The 9,312-nt window shown below is 42.0% G+C and overlaps 1 protein-coding gene across 6 annotated transcripts in view; it reads right to left on the minus strand.

Moving 5' to 3' along the window:
• Positions 1 to 4,981, minus strand: part of RICTOR (RPTOR independent companion of MTOR complex 2) — a 148,957-nt gene extending 143,976 nt beyond the window's left edge. For 5 of the 6 annotated variants that reach the window (XM_064271445.1, XM_064271449.1, XM_064271428.1 and 2 more), the window contains exons 1-2: positions 4,869 to 4,926; positions 4,646 to 4,693 (exon numbers count right to left, since the gene is read on the minus strand). Coding sequence is in view for 1 of the 6 variants with exons in the window: in XM_010588112.3 (XP_010586414.1) it covers positions 4,646 to 4,693; positions 4,869 to 4,917 (97 nt within the window). In the remaining 5 variants the exon portion in view is untranslated. Of the gene's footprint in view, positions 1 to 4,645; positions 4,694 to 4,868 lie in introns of all 6 variants that reach the window. The other variant, XM_010588112.3, reaches the window with a different exon arrangement.
• Positions 4,982 to 9,312: the final 4,331 nt, after the last annotated feature.

Here is a 9,312-nt window from a genome sequence, read left to right on the forward strand (position 1 = left end):
TAGCGACCCTATAGGACAGAGTAGAACTGCCCCATATGGTTTCCAAGGAGCACCTGGTGGATTCCAACTGCCAGCCTTTTGGTTAGTAGCCGTAGCTCTTAACCACTACGCCATCAGGGTTTCCCCTGTTATCTAGTACTGCCATAACAGAAACAATACATGCAAATGGCATTAACAAAGAGAAATTTATTCTCCCACAGTCTAGGAGGCTACAAGATCAAATTCAGGGCACCAGCTCCAGGGGAAGGCTTTCTCTCTGTTGGCTCTGAGGAAAGGTTCTTGTCATCCATCTTCCCCTGGTCAAGGAGCTTCTCAAAGGGATGCCGGGTCCAAAGGATGCACTATGCTCCCAGTCTTTCTTTTTTGGTGGTTTGAGGTTCCCATGTCTCTCTGCTTTCTTCTCTCTTTTATATCTCAAGAGATTGACTTAAAACACAACCTAATTTACAGATTGAGTCCTACTTCATTAACATAACTGCCTCTAATCCTGCCTCATTAACATTATAAGAAAATCACATCAGGTGACAAAATGATGGACAATCACACAATATTGGAAATCGTGGCCTAGGCAAGTTGACACATATCCTGGGGGGACACAATTCAATCCATGACACATGCCAACCTAAGAAGTTTGGGCTTCATTCTGTCAGCAAAAAATGAGCCTGTAAAGTGTAAGTATATGTGTGTGTTCTTTTTTATTTAAGGGAATGACAAATCAGATTTAGACTTTAGGGAAATATGCCTGGTAGCCATAAAACAGAGTCACTGAAAAAAAGGTGAGAGAACAGATGCAGGATTTTACCATCATCCAAATAAGATAGTGAGGGCCTAACCTAGATCAGTGGCAATGGGAACAGAAAAAGGAATTGATTCTAACTTGGCAACAGAGCAGAGAGGATACGCAGCATGGTCTCTAGCTTGAAGAACAAATGAAGGTGGTAGTACCTAGAAAGTGAACAAAGGGGGGATGTTTTCTGGTACAGAGTTTTACCTGTCATGATTTTGAGATGATTACCAAATGTGCATGCCAAAATGTTTTACAAGCTTAGAAGAAAAAGCCTAATCAATAATTACACTGTTATTATTGTTAGCTGCCATCAAGCTGATTCCAACTCATGGCGACCCCATCTGTGCAGAGTAGAATTGCTCCATAGGTTTTCAAGGCTGTGACCTTGCAGAAGCAGATTGCCAGGCCTTACCTCCAAGGCACCTCTGGGCAGGCTTGAATCACCAACCTTTTGGTTAGCAGTCAGCACTTAACCCTCATGTAATTATGGTAATCACCTGAATTTGTAGATCTTTGAAGCACTGGGAGTGAAAAGACTGCCAGGGAGGAAGCACCAGGAGGAGAGGAGAAAAGAAAAGAAGATCAAGGTCAGGACCTCAGGGTTCACTTGCTTAAGGAGCTGGAAGACCAGACCAAGAGAAGACTGATGCGTAACAAGGACCTTCCTTCAGAGCAGACAGAGAGAGAAAACCTTCCCCTGGAGCTGGCGCCCTGAATTTAGACTTCCAGCCTACTGGCCTGTGAGAGAATATACTTCTCTTTGTTAAAGCCATCCACTTGTGGCATCTCTGTTATAGCAGTACTAGATGACTAAGATATCCCCCCCAAAAAACCAAAATAATAAAGTTTCAGTACCATAATTACTTAATAGCAAATTTATAATACTCAAAACAATCACTGTACGCTAAATAGATATTTTAATGTAATTTAAATAATTCTAATTTCACATTCTAGGAAGGCAACTAACATTTATTTAGCATCACTACTCACAAAGTATTGGATTCTGTGCTGAGTAATGAAGCACTAGCTCATCTACTCTTCACATTCTTAACACCCTCCTATTTTTTAGATAAAGAAATCAGGGGTTAAGCAAAGTCAAATCACTTGCCCCAAATCACCTGACTGTTAAATATCACAACTGAGATTACAACCCAGAACTATTTGACTTTCCAGTCTGCTCTTTTACTAGATGCTTATTACAGTGGTTACAACGACTAGAATCTCTATTTTATACTGAAGTTTGTTAGCTATCTACACAATGAATTTCTCAAAGATTACATAAAAACAATCAGATGAGAGCAAACAGTGCCTCAGCACTAAGTTTTGGTTGCCCAAACTTTATCTTTTTACACATTGTAATCTAATCCACAGACAGCCGCCCTTTAGCTGCAACCCAGATTGCCCCTCAGTTCTCAAATTATAACTGAATTTTAGTTCTTCATAAACTTTCTTCTTGTTATATCCACAAGGCTTCTTTTAGCAATGCAATGTTTGTCAGAATAACAATTTGTTTAAACAGAAGTAGCACTATATAATGCATCTAACTCAGATAGCTTCTTTAACTCTCAACTTCCTTAAGGTTTAGGCATACAGTTCTCACATAACCTCTCACTCTTAGTCATATACTGTATTGCATTTGCAATCAGTTTCAATTGGCTGCATAAATTTTATTTCAAGCTGAAGTATATTTTGTCAGGGCAAATAGGAATAGCATTTTCTATTCTGTTTTTATTATCCTGGAAACACCTATGGACATGGTAGGTGTTTACGAAATGCTTAGCACTTTAAATAGTAAGTGTATACAGTTATCTAAGTAGTTGAATAAAATTACAGAAAATCAATGGTATTAAATAAAATTTGCAGATAAGCTCTTCTACAACCCAAAATTCTGACACCAACCAGAGAAACCACTACGTAGAAGCTCAGCAAATGCAACTCAAAGCACAACCAGAACTTCTTTTCAGCACCATATCCAAGCAGATTCTTAGTGAGCAAATTGGAATCAAGAGCTACAAATGCTCTTTCACCTCCTCGTAAAAAACATATGCTCTTATATAAATTAAATCACTAATAAATACCTCTGTTACAGGGTTGGAATGCCAAAATTTCAGCTCTGTAGCAATTATGTTTATTTTGTAAGGAAATGTACTAGAAAATCTTTCTCACATATATATGTTAATATAAATATACCTTTCGTATGTACATTACATATATTTTATATAATGAAGTTGCCACACTGCTGCACAAAAGTCAAAAGCTTTACATCTTCTACACTAATTCTCAAAACCTATCTGCTGCAAAAACGTTCCAATTTAATTGGTGACTAATTAATCACCATTTCTATTACTTAAGCCCTACTATAGTATGTTTCAGAGCCCCGGTAGCCTAGTGGCTAAGAGGTCAGCTGCTAACCAAAAGGTGTGCAGTTCAAATCCACCAGCAACTCCTTGGAAACCGTATCGGGCAGTTCTACTTTGTCCTATAGGGTCGCTATGAGTCTGAATCGACTGGATTGCAAAGGGTTTCGTTTTTTCTATGGTATTTTAGAAACTCTTCTGCCTGGAAAAGGACCTAGTTCACCCAAAACTAAGTCCCTGAACTTGCAGGATAAAATATTAAGTTACAAAAAGGTACTCAAGTAGCTAAATAAAAGTAATCTTTTCGTTTACAAAAGAGTAATCTTACATTATGAGGTACAAAATAAAAGAAATTAAAAAGAATGTGCTATGCTTTAAGTACAAGAAGCCTCAACAATGAGCCCATGTCTAAGAAATATTGTAGATAACAATAACTATGTCAACTACAGAATAGGGTAAAAAGGCAATTTAAAAAAAATTTTAATGTTTTACAACGACTTTATCTTTTAACTTCCGAAGGTGTCGATCAGATTTCAAAAAAGAAACTGATTTCTGTAGGGGCTGAACCAGGTTATGCTCTAAGCTACCGCCGGTATGAAATGACTTCGTTGGAATCAGTAGACCAAAGCCAGTTTACTGCGGGAGAGAAAAGAAAAATCTTATATACAACTACTAAGTCTTCTTTCTAAGTCTTCAACGAGATATAACCCAATAAATTCCAGTACAGCGACTGACAGAAGAAATACTGGCTAGTAGCAGAATTAGGTCCTCAAAAACTAAAACCGGGGTTTACCCAGTTCAGAGGTGTAAACAAACCCATCTCAACTGCAGAAGGTAAACAATGAACCTGCAGCCGGCTGAGGGGGCAGTCTTTGCCAACTACTGTCCCAGCGGCCGGGAATGCGAAGCAGGAGGGAAACACAGCTTAGACCAGACACTTAGCAGCAAAGACCAGCTCTAAGTCTCACTATCGAGTTATCAGTGCTGCGGGTCCCCCAGGGCGGTAGGCAAAGAGAAAAGTAGTCACGCAGCCATCAACAACAAGCAGGTCCGGCTTCTGCTCCTGGGGACGGGGAGGGCAGGATGTGGTCTCTCTTCCCTCAAACATCCTCTTGCAACCTAAATAACAGCCTCTATCTCCCTCCGGCCGCCCCCAGGATTCGGCTGCACCAGCTCCAGGATAGGTGTAAAACGTCCCCGGGGGGTCCAGAAAACCAAGAGGGTCGCCAGCCCCGCCGAGTCCCGTTCGGTGCTTCCCCGCAGTTCACCGAGGCCGGGAGGAAGGCTCGGGGTTCGGGAAGCCGGCACTGGGGAGGCGGACGGGTCCGGCGAGGCGGCCCCGGGCTCGGTTCCGGCGGGCCGGCAGGCGGGGCTCGGGCTCTGCCCCCGGCATTCCCGCCGGTCCAGTGCGGGGCCCGTCCCGGTCCCCGGTCCCCAGCCCCCAGCCCCGGCTCCTCCCCAGCAGCGCGTCCTCGCGGGCGCCCGCTGCGCCCCGCGTTACCTCGGGTCAGATCCAGCGGGACGTTCTCCTCGCCGCTGTCATTCCGTCCTGCGTGAAACACACAGACACACAGCCCCAATTAGGATTCGCTCGCAGGCCAGCGGCTGTAGCCGTGGCTCCGTCCGGCGCCCCAGCTCGCTCCCCCCACCCAGGGACAGGGGGAGATAAGTGCCAGGGGTGGTGGTCGCCGGGCGGTGAGGGGTGAAGGCTGCAGCGGGCTTACCTCGTATTCGGAGATTCTTCAGCGAGCGGCCGCGGCCGATCGCCGCCATATTGACGGGTCTCAGTCACAACACCGGAAACCTCGCCCAATCGCGCGAGAACCCCTTCCCCTCCCCGCGCGCCGCGCCCGCCCCCCGCAGCACCTCCTCCGTCCCCTCCTCGGCGGGAGGCTTCGCCCGGGGTAGGGAGGGAGTGCTGCGCGGGCCCTGTGTCTGTGCCGGGGTCACGTTGCCCACCCGGGAAGACGAGGACGCGGCGACGGTCTGCTTCTCCGAGAGTGCGTCTCCCGGGAGGGGGCATTTCCCACGAGGGGAATCCCATTGATGCGAGCTGGCAGCGTGGAGGATGCTTTCCCTGTAGCTTCCGTGGAAACCGTACGGTCAAAACAGGGGCGAGCTGCCTGGAGGAGGCCGGGATGCGGCGGGCGGCCACCTGCTGAAACCATCCTGCCTGATGCTCCAGTTTGCTCTCACGTCCTGGGGTAGACGAGCCCGCTTCCTTATTCTTTCATTAAAACGATTTTTATCAACAACAACAAAAAAAAAAAGCCAAAACGCTGCGCGTTGTTTTAACCTCACTTAAATCCATACTTACAGTCGCCTTGCTCCAACCTAAGTTAAGATGTAACAAAGTTTGTTTTCCACCTTCCAACTGACCACCGTGCTAAGCGGCCTTGCACTCGAGCTTCAAAACCACTGTTAGCCGGGAGGGATTCTCCCAGTGGAAGTGTTTGGGTGGAGGTTTTGTTTTTTGACCGCCTGGATACTAGGAGGGAGAAGGGGATCGTCCCAGCAGTGGGATTGTTCTTGGCCGCGCGCGAGCTGGCAGGCGCGAGGAGGTGGGTTCCTACCAGGAGCAAGGAGGGGTGCTGTGACTCTTCTGTGTCGCTCTTAGAACAGTGGCTAATGTAGGTGTTGTGGGTTAATATATTTAATACATAAACCTAACAGTTATTAACAGTCAGGATTTTAATTCTATAAAACTGGCCCCTGACCGCTTAAATTACTCTTAAAACTGAATTCACTTTAAAAGAAAAGGGAAGCGTTCTCTTTTCTCAGCTGTAAAGGCGTTTTTTTCTCCTATTCCTCAAGTGTTTGTCCTTTGTTTTCCTTGAGACTGGAAGTTAATTGAAGGTGGACACCTTAACCAGCTCTTTCCGAGCTCCCAGTTGGTACAGTGCCTCGCACAGATAAGTGTTCAATAAATACCTGTTGAATGAGTAAATGCCCTGGATTCTTTCCTTGTTCCAGTGTCCTTGCTTTTAAAAGCAGTGTTGGAAATTTCTGCCGTTATTTACAATAGTGAAAAATTGGAAACACTTAACATGACCAAAGGTAGGGAATTGGTTATAGAAATTATGGCAGCCATTAAAAATGGTCATGTAAAACTAGTAAGCATGTATTTATAGGAAATAACGTTCCTGATATTAAATCAAGGAAGAAATGACAAAGATGTTCCCATTTTTATCAATGTTTAAAATAATGTAAAGTAAAAATACATTTTATAAAGTATGATGTTATATATGTCTGTGAGTAAGAAAAGTCAAGAGCAGCTATACGCCAAATGTTACTTGATTTTCCTTCCCCCAGTTGTGGAATTAACAGATGCGGTTTTTTGTTGTCATTGTTCTTATTTATTTATCTATACTTTTTAAATGTCCTAAAATTAATATATATTACCTTTAAAATAAATAAAAGTTTTAAAGACAAAAGTAAAAGCAACATAGAGTAGTATCATCATGAAAATAAGACAGAAACACTGCTTCCTGCAGACGCTAAATACGCTTCGTGTTTCTATTCCAGGTCCTTCTCTTACCAGGTCTACATTCAGTTTCCGCTGCTTATTTAAGGATGCCATATACTTAGGGAGCCCTGGTAGTGTAGTGGTTAAGTGGTACAGCTGCTAACCAAAGGGTCAGCAGTTCAAATCCACCAGCTGCTCCTTGGAAACTCAATGGGGCAGTTCTACTCCGTCTTACAGCGTCACTATAAGTCGAAATCGACTCCACCGCAATGGGTTTGGTTTGTTTTTTTTTTTGGTTTATACAGTTAGAGTGCTCTGAAGAAATGTTCCTGACATTGTGAGTTGTAATTTAGTAACAACTAATGTGCTCCCTCTTTTATAGCTTGGTGCAAACTATTCTGGTTAATGCCTAAGGCAAGAATCACAAAACTTAAGGTTTGGCCAGGACATTAAAAATTTTTGCACTGCATCTTCCGTGCGTCACACATTTCACCATTTTAGGAAAGTAGAGATGTATCTGGAAGGTCTACCAGATTCCTACCACTGTTCCGATTTTTTACCAACCCTTTTTATCTGATTTTTTTTTTTAATATCTAGCAGTTCTACTCTGTCCTATAGGGTCGCTATGAGTCGGGATCGACTGGAGGACAGTGGGTTTGGGTTTTTTATTCTAAATTAACTCTATTCTAAGAGAGTTTAAATTCATTTTCAGCTTTTTATGCAAATTGAGTACAGCTGATCTACTTTTTTTATTAAAGACTTCAGGTATTAAAAAAAAAAAAACCCATTGTCATCCAGTCAATGCCAACTCATTGTGACCCTATATTGTATACGAAAGCCTAAACCCAATAGCCTTTCATTTTTTAACTTACGTCATTTTTAAAGATAATTTTTCAATTACTCCATCTCTTCTAACAGGAAAAAAAAAATTACCTTTCTTCAGTCTTACACTGAAAGTAGTTTTTCCTCTGTTACTATCTCAGTCATTTGAGTGGCTAAATTCTCTACTATTTGCTCTTAAGGTAAAGGGCATTTTCTAGTAAAAAGAAAAAGTTCTTAGTGTTTGCAAATGACACCCAACTAGGAAACAAGAGTGTAAGGACATATCTATTTTAGTAGTAGGAAACCCTACAGGGCAGTTCTACCCAGATTCCACTCCAGGGCAACAAGTTACATTTAGAGATGTTGCTTGCTTTTGAAACAATACCACTGTGTTTTTTTTATCCTAGTGAGCTTATTTGCTTAAAACCCCTAAGTTATTTTCTGTGATACTTGCCCATAGGCATTCCTCTATTTCAAACTTTTTTCTCTTACTTGCTTATTTTAGCCCACTGTTTCTCTTACTCAAAGGAGCCCTTGTGGCACAGTGGTTAAGGTGCTCAACTGAGTCGGAATAGACTCCACTGCAATAGGTTTTTTGGTTTTTATGTCTTACTCAAGGAGCCCTGGTGGTACGGTGGTTAAAGTGCTCGGCTACTAACAGAAAAGTTGGTGGTTGGTAACTCACCAGCCTCCCTGGAGAAGAAAGATGCAGCAGTCTGCTTCCACAAAGATTTACAGCCTTGGAAACCCTATGGGGCAGTTCTACTCTATTCTATAGGGTCACTATGGGTTGGAATGACGGCAACTGGTATGGTTTTGGTGTATGTCTTACTCATTTGTTTACTTCATACTACTTCTCCAATTTCCCTGGTCATGTTGATTCTAATCTGGTCATTGAGAATGTTACTTCCTCTTCTTAGTTTTCATTTCCCAACTAGGTTTCGTTTGCAGAGTCAATGAATGTGTTTTCTCATAGTATAAGTCATTGACAAAAAAAAAAAAAGTCATATGAGACTGAGTCTAGGACCACAGCTCTAAAAGATAACTGCTTGATTTCCAAGATACAATGACTCCATTGAAAATCACTTTCTGGGTTCTATTCACTATTCTGTTGGGCACAGTTAATAATTCAAGTTTAAAAAACCGTATATCAATTTCGGATGCAGTCATAACGTTGAACAAAAACAAAAGCCTTGCCAAAATCTTAGTTCCCTTTAATTTATCTGCCTTGTTGCATAGGACATATGAAGACAAAGCAAGTCGAAAACCACAAAATTTGGTCAGTCTATTTCTTGGTAACTTCTTTTCATAGTTAAACCACATGTTTAAGGTTAAGGCCATTAAATTGACAGGCAGTGGACTAAATCAAACAAATGTTATAATCCCTCACAGGGTTGATATGAATGTTCAGCCTTGGTCACAGAAGGAAGTAGCCTCCTAGTATATTTCCTTTAAATTTTAATTTTTGTCCCCAAATCTCATTTTTTTCATGTCATAAAATTCTGTAAGGTATAAAGGCCCTCTACAAAAACAGTTTTGAATGAAGAATAAGTTTAAATTTGTGGAAGAGGAAAATACATATATATCTACAAAATAAAATCTGGAAGAATAGGAATTAAAAGTTTAATAGTGATTATTAATAGAATTTTGATTTTTTTCTTTCTTATTTTAATTGTTCTAAAATAAATTTGTATCACTTGTGCATATCTTTTTTAGGAAAACTATTCTAGAGAAATTGTGTTGGGAGCCCTGCTGGGACAGTGGTTAAGAGCTCAGCTGCTAACCAAAAAAAGGTTGGCAGTTTGAATCTACCAAGCACTCCTTAGAAACCTGTGGGGCAGTTCTACTCTCTCCTATAGGGTTACGATCAGTCAGAATAG

Source organism: Loxodonta africana, chromosome 2 (assembly GCF_030014295.1).
Source record: "Loxodonta africana isolate mLoxAfr1 chromosome 2, mLoxAfr1.hap2, whole genome shotgun sequence".
Lineage (NCBI taxonomy): Eukaryota > Metazoa > Chordata > Mammalia > Proboscidea > Elephantidae > Loxodonta > Loxodonta africana.